General features: G+C 43.5%; 1 protein-coding gene across 1 annotated transcript in view; it reads right to left on the bottom strand.

Moving 5' to 3' along the window:
* The window catches only part of ptprn2 (protein tyrosine phosphatase receptor type N2), a 127,022-nt gene that overhangs the window by 90,725 nt on the left and 15,295 nt on the right, over positions 1–21,002 (bottom strand). Inside the window, exons 8-11 of the mRNA XM_061094287.1 lie at positions 16,967–17,017; positions 10,302–10,415; positions 3,004–3,257; positions 91–544 (exon numbers count right to left, since the gene is read on the bottom strand). Coding sequence (XP_060950270.1) covers positions 91–544; positions 3,004–3,257; positions 10,302–10,415; positions 16,967–17,017 — 873 coding nt within the window. The remainder of the gene's footprint in view (positions 1–90; positions 545–3,003; positions 3,258–10,301; positions 10,416–16,966; positions 17,018–21,002) is intronic.

Below are 21,002 nucleotides of genomic sequence, written 5' to 3'. Positions count from 1 at the left end.
TTATTTCCCCCATAATCAAAGACAAACTTTTTTTTGTGCTGATATAAAAGCCAAAGTGTATAAGAAGCTTTAAAAAAAGGCTGATCTTACCATCGGTGACACTAAGAGGTTCTTTGGCACCCGGTCGGTTTGTACCGGCCTTGAACAGCAGTCTGTCAAGATTAGGCCTCTGGGTTTTGGAGCCAAAAGCCTCCTGAGGCTGCAGCTTTGCATTTTCACTCACAGCCGGCCGGATGTAGCTCAGGTAATGGAGTTTTCCTTTGGGCCAGGAAGCCTCTTCACCCGCGGAGCCCTGCTGAGCGACTGGTGCCCCGGCGAGAAGCCGCTCTAGCTGGCTGGAGAGCAGCTTGCTCCTTGCTGGGTCCTGGTTGGAGAGGGTCTCACTGAGCTTGGGGTGCCGGCCCTCTCCACTCTGCGTAAAGACTTTGGTGACAGGAGGATGGTCGGCTCCTTTCTGCAGGCTGTAGACATGGGTTGTCTTCCAGCCCTGCTGGGGTTTGGGCCAGCCGGACTCCGAATGACCACCAGACTTGATGTCTTCATTCTTTAACAAAACACGCACATTTAAAACAATGTTAAAATATCAGAAACTGTTTTTTTGCCATATTTACAGCCATGTTACAGATGAATGATATCGGCTCAAATTAGGGGTAAAAGAGATTTGAGCTTGTGAAATAATTCTAAATGTGAAACTCAGGTTTGCACATGTGCAGAACATATTTGTATTTATAGAAAAAAGAGAATATTTATAGTTACACAAAGACATAGCAATATATATATATCAATAGAACCGCTTTTATTAACATCTCTCTACAGCCACTGTGTGTTAAATTCATTAAAAGTCCTCAAACTCTGTGATGCTGAAGTTATGAGCTTGAACTTTGTTCTGAAACCTGAATCTGATTGGACAATGACAGACCAATCACAGAGCAGAGTCCAATCAGAAGACAGGTGCTTCTGTGACCTTCACAGGTCCTGAAAGTTTGAAGTAGATTTTAAAGATTGATGACGGTTTGGGCTCTTATTGGGACCCAGATGTGTTGCATATAAACACACCACATTAAATGCTGGAATGAATTGCTTAAAACGTTTACATAATCGTTAAATATAATTAAACCCGTTTGAATTTATTTGTGAGCATCAATTTAAAAGCTCCAAGTCTTTCCAACTCTCATTTTAGTGAGACTAAGCAGTATCATGGTTCCACGTACAGCGGCAGAGACTGGAGGATTATTCAATAACAAAAATAACAGTTTTATAGTCGATTATTAATTATTCAACGTGTTCTTGTTTGTGAGGATTTGTAGCATTACTTTGTCTCAAGAGATGTCAATATGAACAAATTTGGATTTTGGAACGTTGAACAGGATTAAATGAATGATTTAATGACATCATCTCACACGACACATGTTAGCTCACTGACACTAGCATGCAGTTCAAAGCGTCTAGTACGGTTGTGGTGTCTTTGTCGTATTTTGCAAATTACTGTAAAGCTGAAGTGACAAAATTCATGATGATAGATATTCAACCTTCAGTTTTTTTTCTTCCTCCTATGAGAACATTGAACGGGTTGTACTGGGTCAGAATTGTTGTGACAGGCTTTGGTATAAAAAGGAGAAGCAACCTGGGCTCGACTAGACAGGACAGGATATGAATAGGGATTCTAGATCAAAGACAACTGCCCTTGGAAATTGCATTATGGAAATCGCAGATGAGATAGTGTCACTCAAAGTGTAATTTCATGCATTTCCGCAACACACAACAAACTTTAAATGCATATCCACTAAAAGTAGCGGCTATCCCTTATCGGAGAGGCAAAGAAATTTATATGAGTCATCTGATTTCAAAGTTGGCCATATGAGTTTCTAAGTGACGGCGTATTAGGACACGATCAACCGGGGCACAGGTGTGAAGAGGCCCTGGCACTGCAGTGGTCCCTCCTGCTCTGAGAGGGAGAGGAATCTTCTTGTCTGAATTATAAGGGCCCGTGCTTCAATTGAGAAAACGATATATATATATATATCCGATCCGCTGAGCAGTGTTATTATCCATGTTGCTGCTGCACTAATACTAGCTATCTCCCTTGGTGCCATTTTCTGTCCTTCAAATGTATACAGAGAAAATGTCAGTCTCTCCGAGATCGGCATACTGTGAGGCCATAATGGCATTAGCACAGCGAGACGGGGGGGGGGTGCGCCGCCATTCATGCAAACCATCTTTGCCTTTTTCCATCACACTACACAACAAAGGGGCCTCATCTCATCAATAAGGAAGGTCCTGAACTCTTCAACTTTGCATTATGGCGGCACTGACACAGCAGCAGGACGCGGCTCGCCTATGAACGATGCCGAGCACATTTCACACAAAGCCGGGGCTCCAACCTAAATATGAGGACTGAATAATGTAAAGAGGTGATGGAAGATCTTTGTGTAAAAGGGTCCCTGCTCAGCGGTAGACGGGGGGAGAGAGAAGACAGAAAGTGGGAAACAAAAGCAAAGCAGGGGCTAGAGGGCGACCCCGGGAAAAGAAGGATACTGACTCTTTTACAACATGAATGGGAAGAGGCCCGACTATAATGTAGCCACGGAAATGTGTTTTTTTATTGTTATGTTTACTTATGTAGTGTAGAGCAATATTTATAGCTTTAACCTTGGCCATAAATTCTACTGTATATCTCTAACCAAGCAGTTAGACCGTGACATATAAATAAAGCAAGTTTCTTTAGACGTTATTCCAACAACTTGAAAGGTCGAAGATAGATTTAAAAAGTGCTCCTGCTCGATACACCCCCAGTTTGTAAGAGGCTGCATTTTAAAAAGCCTGGGGCCCAAGATAAGTTCACCCTAAAAATATCAACAGGGAACATCCACCAGGGCTGTAGAAGATGTTATGCAACTGTTCTCACAGACCGAGAAGAGCAAACTGAACTTAATATAAAAAATCTTTGGTGCGCCCCTCAAATGTCAGCAACTGCTACAAGTCTACAGCAAGAAGGCGTCATACCTGAACTCTGGCTCCCTCTCGTTGTCCGTCTACCTCGGCCTGAGGCAGGAAGCCCAGACCCGTCAGGTACTGCTGAAGGTTTTTGCTCAGCTCCACCTGCTCAGGCCTCACTTTTCTGTCTCTGGAGCTGCTGTAGGCGCTCGGGCGGTCGGGGGGGCTCAGAGGCGTGGCCTGATGGCGGAGTGGGACATTCCTCAGCTTGGAGAGCTCTCTGGAGATAACCTGCTGAGTGATGTCGTCCTGCCATGTCAGACCTGGGAGAAGAAACGAGGTCCCATTGAAACTCGAAATCAGCTTTAGAAAAAAAAAATATATCTATATTTCTTAGCTAGGTCTAGATCAGAAACTACTTCAATGAAGACATGAAACAGAGGAAACAGAGCCTGGAGATAAGTGAGGATCATTTGAATAATATATGAGAAAGACGGAATATGAATACCAGCTGAGGGTCCTGGAAAATAATAATACAATATATTTTGACTCTAAAATTGAAATTTATAAAGGAGTTCTGCTGAAGGCGGTGAGGTTAAAAAAGGCTGACCTTTTTTATTTTCTTCATTTTGGAATGAGATTGCGAAAGGGAAAATATATGGAGTCGAGCTTGATTGCTCCGAGTTGAACGCTTTCATATATCCAACGTCCAGAGAGATAAAGCTTCGGCCAGAGAATGTTTTTCTTACACATATCAATTGATTTATCATACGTGATGATTATTTCAATGTTTGATTGATTAGAACACATCACTCATAGAAACGGAGGAGGGATGAATTGACTTTTACTTGAAGCTGTGATATGGAGAAGGAACATTCTGGAGGGAAAGTACAATATAGTTGATATCTGACCATAAAATAAAAACACATATCTCTGAAAGATCCTGCTCCTGCTCCGCCGTTGGGTCGTCTATGTCAAGAAATGGATATTACTCCAAAATAAATATACAATATGGACGGGAATCAATAAACAGTTTCCCATCTTCTAGATTGAAAATATCAGGGGAAGGTGTTGAAACTTTTTAGGTAACTTTCGGATCATTGTTTTTACTGTTGCATTTTGGGTTCAACGAACAGTACAAACCAAATCAGCCAGGATGGATTGTAATGGTAGAGTTTGAAGGTTTTCGATTGCAGCACACACACCGGGAAGCCATGACTACTTGTGCACACATGTATGGACACATGTATACAAAGACACACACACGGCACATCCAGTCGACACGCCGGGGAGAATGTCACACTGCAGCCGGACGCCTTGCCAACATCTCTGCTAATTGCCAACACATAGTTGGGATGCAGAACTCCTGGGCAGGGGCAAAGCGCAGCGGTGCCAGGACCAGATGGAGCTACCCAAGCAAAAGAAGAAAAAAAACCATGGCTCCATTCCCAGTGAGCCAAGAGGCACAGCATTCCACCGGCAAAGAGCAGAGAAATACCACAGATATTATACTTTCTTTTTTTTTTTTAAAGGAGCCAAGATGTTCTCTGATGACACTTCCATTCCGCAGAGGCATTTCTTCAGCGGTTCAGCGGAATGAAAGTAATTATGCTGCGGCGTAGGCTCTGACTCGGAGTTGCCACATTCCTCACCTTTAGCCAAACTCTTCCCGAAACAATGCCGCTCTTAATGATGTGGACATATTTAAATAGCAACTAGCCTGAGTAGGAACACATGAAGGAATGGGAGCACCACCACGGCAGAAGGTCTTCATTAGCCTGGTTTTTCACCCATAGACACCGGGTATGGTCTCACAGATATTCATAAGCACCAGATGAGGATCTGAGCAATGCAGAGCAGCTACAGATGCCTCCAGTCATTCTTGGCAGCGCTGAATGGAGCACAAAGCAGCGTATGTTGTCAGTGTTCTGGAACGCAGCTCGGCCATCCATCCGTACAACAATGACAGTTAACTACCCGTGGCTTGCCCGGTGTGCTCTATATTTGCCATATATTAACGCGTTGGTGATCATTTACGCCGTCGTCAGCCGTGGGATGGCCGCGGCCCTGAAGGATCCATATGCTACCTGTGTTTAACTGCAGCCGGTTAAACGGGTTCAGAGTCAACACGCGATGGGCGCCACAACCGCTTCATTGAGTGTGACACCTCTATCCCCGGTTGTCTCCTGGGGAATGCGCTCATTTCCATACATACCATGTTTTGAGAGCCTGCGATGGGCCCACTTGAGGGAAGGAGGCACGCCGGCGCAAATTACAGAATCAAAATGAGGCGTTTTGTGAAAGGAAAAGCCAGGAGGAGAAGTGGTTCGGGCCTTTACGGTTGGATTCCTCTCAATCCACCCCTCGGCTGATTATCCTGGCACGGAGGAGCTGGATGTCATGCAAATTCATCGGCAGGTCCAGAGAAAGAGCAGGTTCCATCGCTAAGTGCCGGTTTCTGCTTGTTAAGGATGGCGTGCCGTCTGTGGCACATGGCTCGGTTAATTAACGCCTCGCCATTAACGCAACAGCTTTCACACAAGCAAGATATTCCTGTTGGCCTCGCGTCTGTTAATACGAGTTCCAGAGCGAGAGAGAGAAGGGCCCTCCTCGATACTCCGAGCCTATTAGACGGGATCCTGTCTTCACGTCTTATTGTTTCATCTGGCTTTTTTTTCGATATGCTGATTTTCCCCTTTTTCCTTTACTTCTGTCCACCGACTGATTTTAAAGGCATTAATGGAAGAGGGTGTGAATAATTAAGCAGTGAGTTCTGCCTAATTAGTCAAAATTAAAAAAGTGTCAATCCAAATATGAGATATGAATTAATTTGAAAGTGCAATGGTGTGGCAGCCCCCCCCGAAAAGAGTACAAGCATTTTTTTTTAATGTCATTTCATATTCTGGAAGAAGCTTGAGGTAAGTAATTTACTCCTCTGTGTTAGCTGATGGGACATGGACCACATGGAAAGTCAAAGGTGGCTTCTCACATTTCTCATGTTTGAAGAAAGTCTTGTTTTGATTTTGATTTTATGCTTTAAAAAACGAGAGGAACATCATGATTGACAGCTGAGACTGACACAGATTTGGCCGAGTTTGTGTTTACAGGTTCTCGCCATCACGGCTCCCTACTACTAGTCTGGTTCCAAATCACGTCCTTGTTGCAAGATGGCAGTGTTTCTATCTGGGATGTTTTGGCTTCATTTCTGGTCAGTGGGATCCATCTTTACAAACAGTTGATGTTTTAACCCCTAATAACTCCTTGTTTCCTACACCTGAATGGAATTTAGCATTTTTGGAGGTTCTGCTTTAAGCTGAAATAAAGTTATGTGGGTTTGTGGAAGAGTGTGTCTGCACAGTGTGAGCTTGTAATGGCCGACACCACCCAGCGGGTCAGTGAGGTATAAAAGGATGTCATTATATTCTTTGTTGAGTGCGGTGAAGGTCCTCTAAGGACCTGCAATAACCCGTCAATGTTTGACACAACCACAAACCAATTGATGAACCTCTACAAGGATTCTAAAGAACTGCCTTCTTCACAGATCTGGACTCAGAGAAGGATTTAACGAAAGCTCTCTTCTTTTCCTTATAACTTGGGTCTGCGTGTGAAGAGAGTCAGAGCATCTGTTCTCTCCAGGACCTTCAGCAAGGTTGTCAAGGAACAAACAGAGCAGAGTATGAGGAGGAACAACATTAGTTTGTGTTGCTCGTCTGTCAAAGAAAGTCAGTTTGTGCAGGAAAGCGAAACCCGAGCGTGAGTAACGTGGTTTCAGTAGCACCGGAGTGACACAACGTCAGTTTATGGTCACTGACTCTCCTCCCTGACGGACAATTCCTGTCAATGGAGCTAATGCAAATGTCACGATGCATCATCGTACTTGACTTGTCTGTTCTGCGAGAGCCGGTGCAGCTCCGCACGAGGTCAGGGGGTCGATGGACTGCAGGTTACTGTAGTTTAACGCGGTGGATCAGCAGCGCTCCTGTTGCAGTCTGACATGATTCTTTCTGATCTCATGAGCTCGACAGCGTAAATATGACATGAAGGAGTTCTTGTCTCTTGCTACACCTGTCAAACCCTGTGTTAACACAGAACAACCTTACTGTGACTGAGGGAGCAAACTTACCACCTGGTTTAGAGTGATGACAAAAAACCTATAATGCGATAAGTCAGGTGACTTTAGTTTGAATGAAGTGAAAATACATTTGGTTTTGAAGATGTTGTTTGTTCAGCTGAGGCTCAGTGTTGTCTCACTGTCAATCAAAAGAGCCCGAGGAGAGGAGCCAAAAAAAGTCCACCTGGCAACATTGATTGTAGCACTGTATTATAATTACAAAAATAACTATAACAGAAATCTTCATGGTTTGCTTACTGTGTAGATTAATTTCGTTTTTGTGAAATTTGAGTAATTTCCCTCTGTACCTACACAGCCAGAATGGTTAAGGTTATGACTCCTTTCTCTAAAAATACTCTGGTAATGGATCATAAAGATTCCTATGAACCCAGTGGACAGTCATGGATATTAGGGCCCCATCAGACCTTGACTTGCCAGTGTAGCACAGCTCCTTTTTAGTGTTACTCTTTTATTCATAATAAAAATAACAAAGTCGTTTTACTTTACTAAAGAAAAAGACTGTCTGAGGCTTCCAGAGTGTAAAACCTGAAGAGCTGGACAAGAACCACTTGTTACTTGATATTGTAGCATCTGGATTCCCACAGGGTTAATATCCTTATTAATTAGCAAATGTATTAACATGCACCTTGGCTTAATTTAATAATAATAATAAAGATAATAAAGCTATTTCCAAAGGAAGAGAGATAGTCAGGAATGCTAATATTTGCAGTTTACATGAGAGCAGACAGAGACAGTTAAGCTCCTCCTTCACAGTTTTACAGATGTATTCTCTGTTTTTATCTATAAAACACACACGGCACCCTCCAGACTCTTGAAATGCAGTAGAGAGAGTATTGCTTTCCTTTTCATTTCGGCCCCATGCACGGTGCTCAAACATGCAGAGAATCCAAAGATTGACAGAGTCGATGCGCCTGGTTACAGTTGCTAGGCTGTGATTGGACGGTCGCCGTACGGAGGAGGGGTTCAAGGGGGCTACATATATTATACGTTGAATAATTCGGACGCAGTTGGCTCCTGTGTGCATCGACACATATTTAGCAGAGCTGTAATGTCTCCGAAGCAACATGGCGGCAACCTGCACGGCTACGACACGACGGCTGCACCCGGTGACGACTGGTTTGAGCTGCTGTGTGATATTAAAGTCATCTGCAGCCGGATGACAAGTCCTTGTGGTGAAAATTTCATACCAAGACAATGTGCTCTGCCGATGGAGACGTAGCCCTTTTGTACCTTTCGGTCAATGTCCATCGATCTGAATGACATTGGTGTTGAGCAGCGAGCGAGAGATTGTGTGATTTCTACCTGCGTCTCCGATGCAAGATAAAGAGGATTGTGAATCAATCCCATTGATGTCCAGTCCCCCCCCCCAATCCCCTTCCCCTTCATATCTTCAATTTAGGCTCCAGTACAATGGTCTCGACAACCCTCCGTCTGCCCCCCCTCCCCACCCACCCACCCACGTTTCAAAAGATGACACCTCAATAGCTGCCGAGCTGATAAGAGCAACGTGCCCGGCGACCATTAGCGGTGCATTGTGGAACCGTCCGGAAGATAATGCTCTTGTGTCTGTGGATGTGATTGTAGAGAGACAGAAATTATTCAAAGTGATGATGTCATGTCTGCGGCGCCTCTGTAAACGGTTGTTGGGGGGGCAAGACAAAAAAAACACAAGGTCAGAGGACGAGAAGCATCTAAAAGGATTTAACACCTCTTCAAACGGAGCGGGGAACAGAATTACACACTGGATCTCTCCTCATCCCGCCGCCTCTCATTTGTTTATTCCCAGTAATTAGAATGAATGTGTGGTCTCGCCCGGCTTAATATTCATCACTGCACAGTTTGTTCCTCCCACTTCTTTTTTCCTGCCTTTTTTTTTTTCATGATTTCCTCTGGCCGACTGCGTACTCTTAATGATTTTCAACACTGGTTCACGCCTGTTAAAAGATATTAAGCTCAGAGTGGCCTGCAAAGCCAATTATGTTTGGAGGGCTGATGTTGGTGGTCACGGTCTGAGTTGCAGGTGTCTACTGCCCCCTGGTGGCTCGGGATGGTAGTTACACGCTGCTGAATATGTGGAGAAAAATAATTTGCTTTGTAAAACCATTTTTTTTTACTGATTTGACATTTCCTGAAACTGTAACTGGTGCTAATTACAAAGAAAAATATAGACTTTTCTTTTGTCGACGAATTCATTTAGAGTTTACGAGACTTTGTTGACTGAGTGGATTTTCCCTTGAGAGAAAATGTAATCCTAAGTAAATATCCACTGTTTGCATTTATAGCTGTTCTTATGTGCATATAGTTGCTAGGTTACACTAGAAATTAATTAATTAGAAGTCTGAACCCTGTATTTGTATTATTATACAAAAGTTATACCAAACTCTATATTTCTCAACAGATAACATCCAATAAATCATCAGAAGGTTATTGTTTGTGTTTTTTTTTCATATTGTACTTTATCTTGTGTACTGTTCACTTATAAAAAGGGGTAAAAGGAAAAGAGTAGACAAGTTAAGGAACATATTTGTATTTGTACCATACAAATTGCAATAAAAATAAATAAAGGTTATCATTTGGGTCATGTGTTATATTAACTGTTCTTTTTGTTCATGGGCACAGGATACTGTTACTAAAAGTGCCAGAGGACCAGCCGTGACATAATCAGTGAGATGAGACTCTTACAATCTGTGTTGGCAGAAAGGAAACTCAACAAGGCTCCGGGTTGTGAAACTAGAACCACAAATTCTTAAATTCGTGCTGCAACTTTCATTCCTAATGACTTTTACTGTTACCTCTGATTTAAATAGGTGTTTTCTTTTAGATGCGGTATCTCCCTGAAGGCGTTACCCATCATAACAAGCACATTAGCTGCTGCCATAGATTGAGGAGGAGAGAGTGGCTCATGTGATTACACACCTCATAGTTACTCATCCACAAAATTAGCTCTAAATGTCCTAACAGCAAACAGGCCAATTAGATTGGCTGGTGGAGTTAGGCGATGATGGGAAAACAATGGTCTGATATAATTCCTGTTCGCGCTCAGTGGTGGTGCACCACGCTCGCCAAAGGGACAGCTTGGCTTATTTGGCTTGCTTCACACAATAGCAATTGACAAGCGTTTGCTGTAAGAGCCCTGTAAGCGACTGATAAAAGCTGTCGAGGAGGAAAAGAAAGACACTCAGACAGAGACGGACAGAGATGGACGGAGACGGACAGGCGAACAAGGGGCGTGTACCTCTGTGAGCCAGTTTCTGCAGCAGGATCCTGAGGCGCTGCAGAGCAGAGGGAGAAATATCGTACGTGTACAGCTGAGCACCGGCCAACTCCTGGCACCGTCCAAACACCTGGTCTGCAGGAGGAGAGAAGAGGAGAAAACACACTCACCAGGGACTCAGAGTCAGACACACCAAACTCAACATCCGGCCCATCCTTGTGGTTGTGGTGATTGAAAATGTGATGCACGTGCACATATCAGACGTAGTAATTGTGTGTTGCACCTGCAGTGTCTGTGTTCCTCTCACTTCCTGTTTTGGAGGAGCTACTGGCTGACATTTTTCCTCTGACAGCGCCACGATAAGCAGCCATTTATGGCAGGAAGGACTTTATCAGGGACCCTGGTAATCTCCCTATCAGCCGGCCTCCTGCCGCACTCAGTGCAGGTTGCTAGGCAACCCACGCCACATAGTCCCTATCAGCCCCATAATTCAATGGCTGGTCTAGACCTCTGAGGGATGTGGAGGCTCAGGGGGTCAGAGAGAAGTGAGTGGATGTAATGGCTGGAATATAAATGACCTGCGTCTTCACCTCCTCTCAGCTGGAGAGAGAAATCCAAGCATCTTATTGGCTAAACGCAAAGCATGCACCTCAGAGCTGACCTCTGGGGATGAAGCTTGCACATTTGATCAAAGGATATTCTTTTGTGTAAGTGTGTCTTTGAAACCACTGTGTGAGAGTATGTGTGCAAATTCCACAGTGATCACATGGGATCTAATGATGTGAATCAACACTTTGTCACACTATCACATTAATTAGCCCCAAGATGTCCGACAATGATGTCAGACGTCACTGGTACGATTGATGCCTGGCGACAGGTTGGACAACGCACAGAAGACAAACACAGACGTCCAATACATGCTGCAATTTTCTGTTTTCTACTCAAGGGACATTTTCAACACCTGGGACATGAGAAAAGTGAGTGAACATATGGATTTATGCTTTTTGACAGAGATGAGCACGTCAGGATTCAACTTTCTATAAAGGGTTGAAAAGAGAAACACTCCCTTTCTTTAATTTCATCTATTTATCACTGAGAATCATTTTTCATCTTCAAGTAAAAAAAAAAATGAAACGAATATAATTACAGTGCCATGTTGGGTGTAAAACTCGGCGACTGATAATTACAATGATAATAACGTGATGTCAGACTGGGGCTCCAAATTGAATTTTTTTTATTCTAAATGAGAAGCGGGTGTGTTGTCCCCCCCCCCCTTCGCCTGCGACCTGTTAAATGACAGCTCTGTACAGGAAGAGAGCCCATGGGAGGCGGCGAATTAGCATAGAAGACACAATGCAACACTGTGGAGTTATTTTGAGATGTCAAGCAGCGCCGAGAGAAACCTTCACGCCCACAGACCCACATGTCTGAGTCAACTGTCTCGTCGCTCAACAGCTCATCTGTTTCTAACGATGCATCGGAACAGGTGACTTGGTTTAACGCGATGACAAAATAAGGGGACATTTTCTAGAAGGACATCTGCGATCATTTATTTTTTCCCACTGAGGCGCTAACACTCATTATGTAAGAAAACAAAACGGAGGCTGGTGACATAACGGGATGAGGGGAACCGTTAAATGTCTGATGGGCTGCATCCCTCATTGGTTGCCATAGCAATTCCCCGCCATTAAACACGTTACTTCCTCCTCCGTCGTCAGGGACATTCCCGAGAGCAACCGGACGCACAGACACGCAGGGATTTGATGGGTTTAAAAATAGAAATCCGAGGTATTTTCAAAACAGAGAAACAGAAGATGGATTTATCAATGTGTCGCCGAACCGTTCAGAGTCGTGAATCACAAACCACTGGTCTGTCGATTTAAAGTGTTTTCCCAATACTGAGATAATAAAAAACGAGCGGTAAAGCTTCATTGTAGGTGACAGTTTGCATGAAACTCCACTTATGACAGGTGAAAACAACATTTTCATTTCAGGCTTGGACGAGCACAGCATGTGTCGGGTGAGTGGAAGGTTTTCCAAAATCTGAAATAGCAGAAATGAAGTGCAATCAAATATCTGAGAGTCAGCGTTAGTGCAGGAGGATGACGTCTGGAACCTCGAGGCAGTTTGAGAAGGAGGCAAACCGAGCAGAGCGGCAGGTTTAAGGAAATATGACTCTGACTGACAGTAGATCCGGTTGTGCTCGACAAGACTGACGTTGTCACTGTGTCGAACAAAAGGCGACTACAATGCAAATGCACCTCGATCAATATAATCCATGAGGCACAGAAAAAAGGCCACAGAAACCCTCAGTCGATTATTAAAACCTAGAAAATCAGTGACATTCTCTCTGAAGAGCAGCTACGCTTGGATAAGAAGCATGTTGACAGAAATAAAGAAGATTGTCAGCCCCCCAAAAAAAGAAGGAGCTCTAAAACCCAGACGCTGTCTCCTCTCCTGCTGTGACAGACAGGGCGACACCCGGCAGCCGCTAAAGCTATTTAAACTGTGAAAGCTAATGCTGTCGGATAACAGGAGCAAACACTAAAAGCTGACAGTCTGGAAGGCTTCTCTAAAAAAGACTGTGCGTCAGGAGAGGAGATGAGAACGGACCCCGGAGGCAAATTAAGACGTATTGGAACAGGCGACTCAATTCCCGAAAATGAATGGGTCCAAACCAGTGCAGCAAGAAGGGACAGATGTAGTCTGCTAATAAAGAAAGGAGTAGTAACACAACCCAAATTGATCAGGATGTGTTTAATGAAGTGTTAACCTAATTATTCAGGGCTGTTTTTTGGGGGGGAGTTTCTTCAAGTCTCTGCTTTGAAATGATCATTCAATCCTGTAATCTACATGTAAATAAAGAATTAATAAAGAAAAACAGGACTCTCTGGGCTTTAGCAAAGACCATTGATTTTTATTTTTCCGAAAAAATCTGTTTGTGTCGCTCGTTATCTTTTCAGCCGAAGAGCTTTGACCTTTTGGTAAACCTTGAGTTTATCGTTAATACTTAAGTGTTTCTCAGGACAGGACGACCCTTCCTATGAACCTAACAAGCAGCCGCTGAGGGGCCCAGCAGCCACCAGGGGGCCTCAAAGCTAAAGATCGTAGAGTTGCTATTGACACGCTTGCTACAGTCTTATGTTACCGGATAACAAGCAACGAGCATCATTTGTTCGATAAAAAATGTGAAACTAATGATGTTAATTTATACAGATGAAGAACATATAGTGACAAAATATCTATTTTTAGATGAGGCCCTTTTAAAAAGTAGAGGAGAATTTAACGTAATCCCTGTTGCAACAACAGCAAGGCTTGAAAATGAACATTGATTAAAGCTGATTTATAATAATAATTAAGACAAATCTTTAAACAAACGTATTTCAAATGAATAACTTTTATAAGTGTGTACAAAAGCTCATACACTACAACCCTCATCACCTGCCTAGGGCCCCAGATGCACAGCACCGGCCCTGACTTCAAATTGAATGTTGCACCAACAGCCTCTGTGCTCTGCCCATGCAAAATGTTTAGCATTATAGATTTTACCGTGGCTACTTAAGAGTGCTGCAGTTGCACTTATTGTGAGCCGGGATCAATACAAGCGTCGCCCAAACCATTTAAATCTAAAATACAGTGCGGACGTTTCAGGCGCTGTTGGCTCGAGTGGAGGCGAGATAACCACTGGTCGATAAAACACCACTGGTTAAGTGTTTAATAGGAGCCAACCGGTGCCCTCGGGGGAAACATGTCGCACTTATCTGCTGTACTTTAGCCAAGCACCGTCGTACCAGTGAAGCCACAGACTCTGGAGAGCTGCATCAAATTAAAATGCATTTCCAGTCCCAGGTTAATCAAATACGTATCCTTTCAGAGGATAGGGGGGGGGGGGGGGGAGTATTCCCCTGAAGATGGAAATACAGATTTGAAGAGGTCGGTTCCAAAATGAGCTATGACAGCAGAGGATCAAATGATATATGGAGGACGGTAATTGACCTATTTAATCAATGACACAATGACATGTGGAGTTAAAGTGCAACATACTGGAGGAGCGCTTTCCCAAAATAGAATTGGATCAGCTACCCTGTAAAAAGTTTTTATCCCCTCGGATGCTTTTACTTTTTTTATTGTCTCACACTGAGTCAGAGTTGGTTTCACCCAGGTGACTGTCGTGGCTCTTCTCTCAGCTTGTATCCCTCAGAGTCTCTGGACGACCTTCTTTCCAGTAGAAGTGAAGCAATGTTGTTCGAAATACAAAACAGAGAGCGTTTAGATATATCTTCATTGTGTTGCTTGTCTGAGTGCATGTGTGTGTTTCCACAGCATCAAAGCCACATGAGCACCATGCTACAATGAATATTCATATTTAACCTACATTCTGTTAATTGTACTTTACTGCTACACTGCCAACACTGCTCTTTATTCCCCTGTCTGCTGTGGCTGCATCATTAGCTGGAGGGATTTCCAACATGCAGCTCTCGACTTTTTTGTGTTGTTCCTTTTAAAAGCATCACAAGGTTGTTTAGAATTTAGTGAAATTGTGTCCTGCACGGCGGGAGAGGCTCAAAGTGAATCAGATGCAGCAGCGGTGATTATTAGGTGCGTATTATAAATCTGGAATTGATTTAGATGACTTTTTATACAGATATATCTGCTTTCACTTTGACGTTAAAGCACAGCGGGAGCGGCTCCTTCACACAAGCCCCTTTCCTTCCCCCTCAGCCACTTTGCATGGCAACAGCACGGGTGAGGAAGAGCCCGGTTGGCCCATCCCAGAATAAACCAGGTTACACCTTCAGGGACCGTGGGAAGAGTCGAAGAGGCAGACCTAGTTATTCCCACTCATCCCTTGTGTGGCGGCTGCTGCTCGTCAGGAGTCCGACGCAGAGTGACAGCCTGGAGATTGAGTAGTGTTTCAATTATTTGCATATTAGGTACGACATTACGGCCTCTCTCTCTATATATATATATATATATTTGCCTTCAGTGAGCAAGATGTCTGTAATTACATTTTAAGAGGGATAATATGGGTGTTTTTCATTCGTCGGTAGTAAAAACTGAAAGCTCCAATAAAAAAGACTGAGGAGAATTGAAGTCAAATGTCAAAATAAGCGACCATTCACATCACATCCATGCACAATAGTTTCATAATGAAACATAATACAAACCCTCCGCCACGACCCTCCTTTCTGCCTGCGGGTATTTTTCTGTGGAGCTGTCAGCACTTGCTTTCTATTCGGCTACGCACGGCTCCCCTCGGTACTGAGGCAGGCTGTGTAATTAAAGTCAGGTTTTATATTTATATATTTATCTTCCGTGCTGCATTTTCCTTCCCTGTTTTCTGCAAAATTGGGTTAAAGTGAAAGGGTGGAGTTGGCTAAATCTGAACATGCAAATCTTAAAACTACCCACTACCCCTCGTAATTAGACCCCCTCCCTCGTAAAAAAAAAAAAACACATCCCAAAGCAATAGTTTGAAGTTTTGGGAAATAATCTTTGATTGCTTTTGTGCAAAGATGAGAAAACTGATACCACTCTTGTGTCTGTTGCTAAAATATAAAAAAAAGGCTTTTTTTTAAGGGGGGAAGCAGTGACTCAATCCAAGTACTTAATATTCTTTATTGAGCCGCAATGTTCTGTCAATAACTATGTTGCATGGGTGGTTGAACAAGTTGACATCACCTGGAGCTTGAGAGAAAAAAAAATCTATAATAAAAATAATCATTAGCTGCAGTCGTGAGGATGTGACTTAACCAAACATAAATATCTTAACTAAACAGGAATTTAAGAATAAACGGGTTTTAATAAAAGAGAAAATATATATTTTAAATCATCTACAAAACAAGGGATGATAGGCGACAGACAGAAAAGCTGTTACCTGAGGTCCCTCTCCTCCTTTAAGTTAATATTCATCGTGGCACCTGTGTGTTAGTCTGTGCTCTTTTCATATAGGTCACATCATGTTTTGCATTGATATCATCTGTCAGTGGGCGAGCGCTCCCTTTGTTTGATTCATCTCGTTTGGGAAATTGATATTAAGATGAATCTGCGGAAAGCAAACAAAACAAAACAAACCACTAAAGCGTGAGCATTTAATCACCATCCCTCCGGGGACAAAGACAGACACGCCCTGTATGGACGTAGATCCCCTGTACACCTGTAACAACAATACTGTATGACCCCCCCCCCTTCTCTATGGGAGAATACATTAACCTTTCGACGGCGGCTCTGTCGTGAAGATGATCCTGAATATTGACATGCTATCAGTCCCGTTCAAAATTAAACCCGGCTGCGAGATTCGGCTGAATGCCACGATGTGAAGAGCCCGGACGCTTTCCCCTTCATTCATCGGATGATGTGTCGTCATGGCAACCACTAACACAGACACATCCATCGTCCATGACAAGATGGTTTTTATGATTAGGTCATGACCATTCGCGGTTTGGGTGTATAAAGGGAAAACATCCTCTTCCTATTGATCGAGGAGGCTGGATGTCTGTCGGAGGAATAAAATGAGACAACTATTGTGAGTTTGTACCGAGCTGCTGCAGCCCAGTCACCATCCAGCTATAAATACCGGAATGAGAGCCAGGACGGCTTTAGAGCTGCGTTGGCTGATAGCACGGAGAGGATGTGCTATATAATGAGGTGTGGTGGGCGAGCTCGACCCTGTGAGTCTGACTTACCATTGACGCAGAACTCGTACGGTGCACACAGCTCGTCTTCAAACAGGCAACCTGAAATAGGAGACATAAATAAGTTAACAGAGTAGCATCACTGTGGTCTTGAGAAACAACACACTCAGATTGAATGGAGAAGTCTCAAAACTGAGATTCTCTGACACGTAAAGAAGACATATTATGTTACTTTTTTAAGAGCAAAGGCCGACATGTCCTACACAGACTGGAAGCAGTTGATCAAATACAAGAGTGGGACACCTGGCCAATCGGGAGGGGGGGCTTAAAGAGACAGGTACTAAAACCCAGAGGCTGAAAAGAGGAGCTGCAGCAATGGACAGAGCAAGAAAAGTCATGTGTATTCTGAACATTAGAGAATGTAAACCTTTGCAAGCAATAACCCAAATATGTGCATAATTTGTCTCCTTTAAAAGGTTAAATGTGTAGAATTTAGTGACATCTAGTGGTGAAGTTGCATGTTGAAGCTGAATACCCCTTATAAAACTCAAAAGGTGTTATGTTTTTCCCAATCTGGGCTACAGTAAAAAAACATGGCAGCCTCCGTAGAGAGGACCCTCTACAGATGTAGACTAGTGGAAGAAACTTTGACTATGGGCAGAAAAGGTCTCTGGTTCGTCTCTGGTTCGACTCCACGGAGAAACAACAAAAAGACGAACCTGGATTGATCTGTCCAAAAATCCAAGAGGATTCTCCCTACCCTGTCTAGTGCCCCTGAGCAAGGCACCTTACTCCCCCAACATCTGCTCCCCGGGCGCCGTACATGGCTGCTCACTGCTCTGTGTGTCCTGCACCAGATGGGTTAAAAGCAGAGGTTAAATTTCCCTACAATTGCATGAGTGTGCTTGTGCATGTCTGTGCATGTGTTTGGGATAAATGAATGTATCTTAATCTAATCTTAAGTATTTCAATATAAAGGGCCTGTTCTTGGGTAATGAAGACAACAATTCGTACAATTTAGAAACACACTGTTCAAAGCATCACTACGATTATTTTATATTCAATCCCTTTCACCTAAATCGTACACACTGAACCTTTAATAACTCAGACTCTGCCTGAAGGTAACATCCACTTCTCTAGCTTTTGTATCATGTTTATTTTATCAAATTGACAAGTTGTGGTTTTGTTTCTCTCAGTCAGGACCAGACGAGCTGCTCACTAATCTATAAGGCAACTGGCCGCAGCTTCATTATCAGCGGACAGATACAAGAGTTGCATTGATTCTCTTATCAAACTCTTGGCAAGAAAACAAATGAGGATATTTCCCGAAGTATTAAACTACTCTTTAAATCGATGATGGATAATTAGCTGCGTGCAGCCTCACACTAATCACATGAATCCAGATACGTTTGGAAGAAGAAGGAAACTAAGCTGTGCAGCAGCAGTTAACAAAGCACAGCAGATTATTGAATATGAATTGAGACCGTGAGCATAAACGACTGAAGGTACAGACAATGTACTGAGCTGCAGAACAAAATTAGCTCGGTGTCGCAACTTCTAAATATGTCACCGCTCTATGAAAGTGCAGCTTAGTACTGCATTAACTTTGTCTGTGGGCCTTGCTGCTAATGGCGGAGGCATCAATCATCAATTAGTGTGACTTCTCCTATCCTGTCCCTGACACTAATAACCCAACTCCATGGGCAACGTGTCCATAAATGAATGTTGTATGAATATTAATGAACTTTAACGCTTGGACCAGGGCTGGGTGTTCCAGGCTAATAAATGAACAGATGGCAGGAGCATTATGGGTAGCTGTTCCCTGTGTTCATATTTCACACGTGGGAGTTGCAAGGGAGTCGAGGACCGATTGTTCTGCTCGCCGATCTGTGCAGGTGATCCTCCGCATATACTCGTTTTTTTTTCCAGGAAAAGACGGATTCGAGGAAAACAAGTCTGCAGGGTAAAAGCTCCTCTCGTCTTGTTGGCTGACTGTGATGACACATCCAGGGTCAAACCCGGCCCACACAATAACACAGAGCTTCAGCCATGAAATGAGCCACTTAGAACATTGCATCTGTGTTTGTTCAGTAAGCTCCTGACGGTTTAATATGAGAGAGTAGAGGCGCGGTGCTAGAAAATGCGTAAACATCCACGGCCGGCCTCAGCGCTCCTTCTCCACCTCTTTTATCTTTGTTCTCTCTCTCCCTCCGGTCATCAAGAGGGAGCGACGGGATTGGACACACACAGGCTCGATGGAGGAACAGGCTGAGGAGGAGGAGGAGACGCCTCCGTCAGACTGCTTTGATAATGAGGAGAGACAGGTGGAGAGGTCTGTTAATCGATCCACACAGGACAGATCATCAGGAGGCTTCTCGGGCGTCGCTCGCTCCCACTTTCCTCACGTTTCCTCTGTTCAAGTTGGACATTTGCATCTTTATTCTGCTGCAGTTATTAAAGGTTAACCCGCGTTGCATCTTCATCACACGGAGACGCTGTGCAGACTTTTTTTTGTTTTTTACGGAGCAGAGGACACGTTTCAGGGAAATTGCACCTTTTAGAGGTAATGACTTCAATATGTCAGCAGAATGGCTATGTAATGATGTAGAGGTGGGGGGGGGGTGGGGGGGGTAGGCCATCACAGAGCTGGAAGGTCACTCAGCTCGCTGGAACAAAACTAAATGGCAGGGTGTCCTGAGCTGAACTGCAACAAAGCGCTGCTGCAAAGGCAAGGCCAAAATGGCTTTTCTCATTCATCTCTCATTTTAATGGAAAATGGAGTAAAACACATCCGCACCCAAACGACCATAGAACACTGAAACTTCTCTGTTAAGATATCACAGGACATTCTATAGGAAACCGTTCATTCTTATAAGATAACATGGGTCATCCATGGAGAAAAACACAGACTCTGGGGTTTGGTTTCACAGCCTGGAACTCTCACTATTCTCATCAGTGCAAAAATGGTTGTTTTCAATGGAGAAAGTCTGATGAGCAAAGTGGACACTACCAAGTTAGCACCAAACGCCAGTCAGACAAAGTAAGCAACAAGACAGTGAGCATAATGGAGCATTTAACAGCTGAAGAGACAGTAGCAGACACCCCCCCTCCATCCCTTATAGCCCTGCTCGTATACACTTCGATCTCTTCAATAACTTTTAGTCTCTGTACCCGAAGGCAAGACTTGAGTCGGCCGGTGAAACACGACTTTCACTGTTTGGGGAAACCTTGTTTGGTTAAATAAGAAACAACACTGCCTCAGTGAGAAGGCATTTTCTTAAATGGCTTTAAATTAAATGTTTTTTCCATCGTCTTGTGTGTTTCAATTTATATTATATATATATATATTTAATAATTGCAGTATTTGTGTTTTAATTTGTGTTTAAAGTTATATTGAATATAATTGTTATTAGTATTATTATCACTTCTATCATATCTTCCTCAAAACAGAGAGAGAATATTGGACATAATATTGGACATGTCTCAGCTGGACACAAACACAGTTGCAAATGAATGCTAATGCGGCTCCATGTCTGTGCTGAATGTGTGAAAGTTGTAGCCAACGCATTTGGCTCATGTGTCCGTTTTGCTTTAACACTATTTGTGCAGCCTCCTTGTAGCCAGATAGAATTAAGACAAGTTAAATGGAGGCTTAGTGTCTATAAGCAGTGATCTATGCATCTGGGTTATAGGACAAAATAAGAAATAAAGAATGACTCCTCATTGGTAGATACTTTGAATGACCCTTTTTGACTCATCAATCAGAACCATTAATTATTTCCCCGTGAATCCATTCTCATTTGAAGAAACCAACTCCTCTGGAGAGGTGTTTAGAAGTTGGAGGAGCCGCTCGCTCCCTCTTGACCATGCATCTCATCACGCTGCAATTAGTGTCAATCCATTCAACTCCACCTCTTCATCACTTCCCTGCTTAAATCATTGAGTTCTCCAGGAGGCCTTGTCAGCTCTCAATATTAATTACAACCTTCCATTTAATGAAGCATCCAGCCAACCGTGGTAAGTCAGACATGGTTTGTGCGCACGTGACGGCGTGCACGTGAGAGCGTGTGATAGGCAGGGACAGAGG

This window comes from Limanda limanda, chromosome 20 (assembly GCF_963576545.1).
Source record: "Limanda limanda chromosome 20, fLimLim1.1, whole genome shotgun sequence".
Taxonomy (NCBI): domain Eukaryota; kingdom Metazoa; phylum Chordata; class Actinopteri; order Pleuronectiformes; family Pleuronectidae; genus Limanda; species Limanda limanda.
This window is presented reverse-complemented; position numbering and strand designations above follow the sequence as displayed.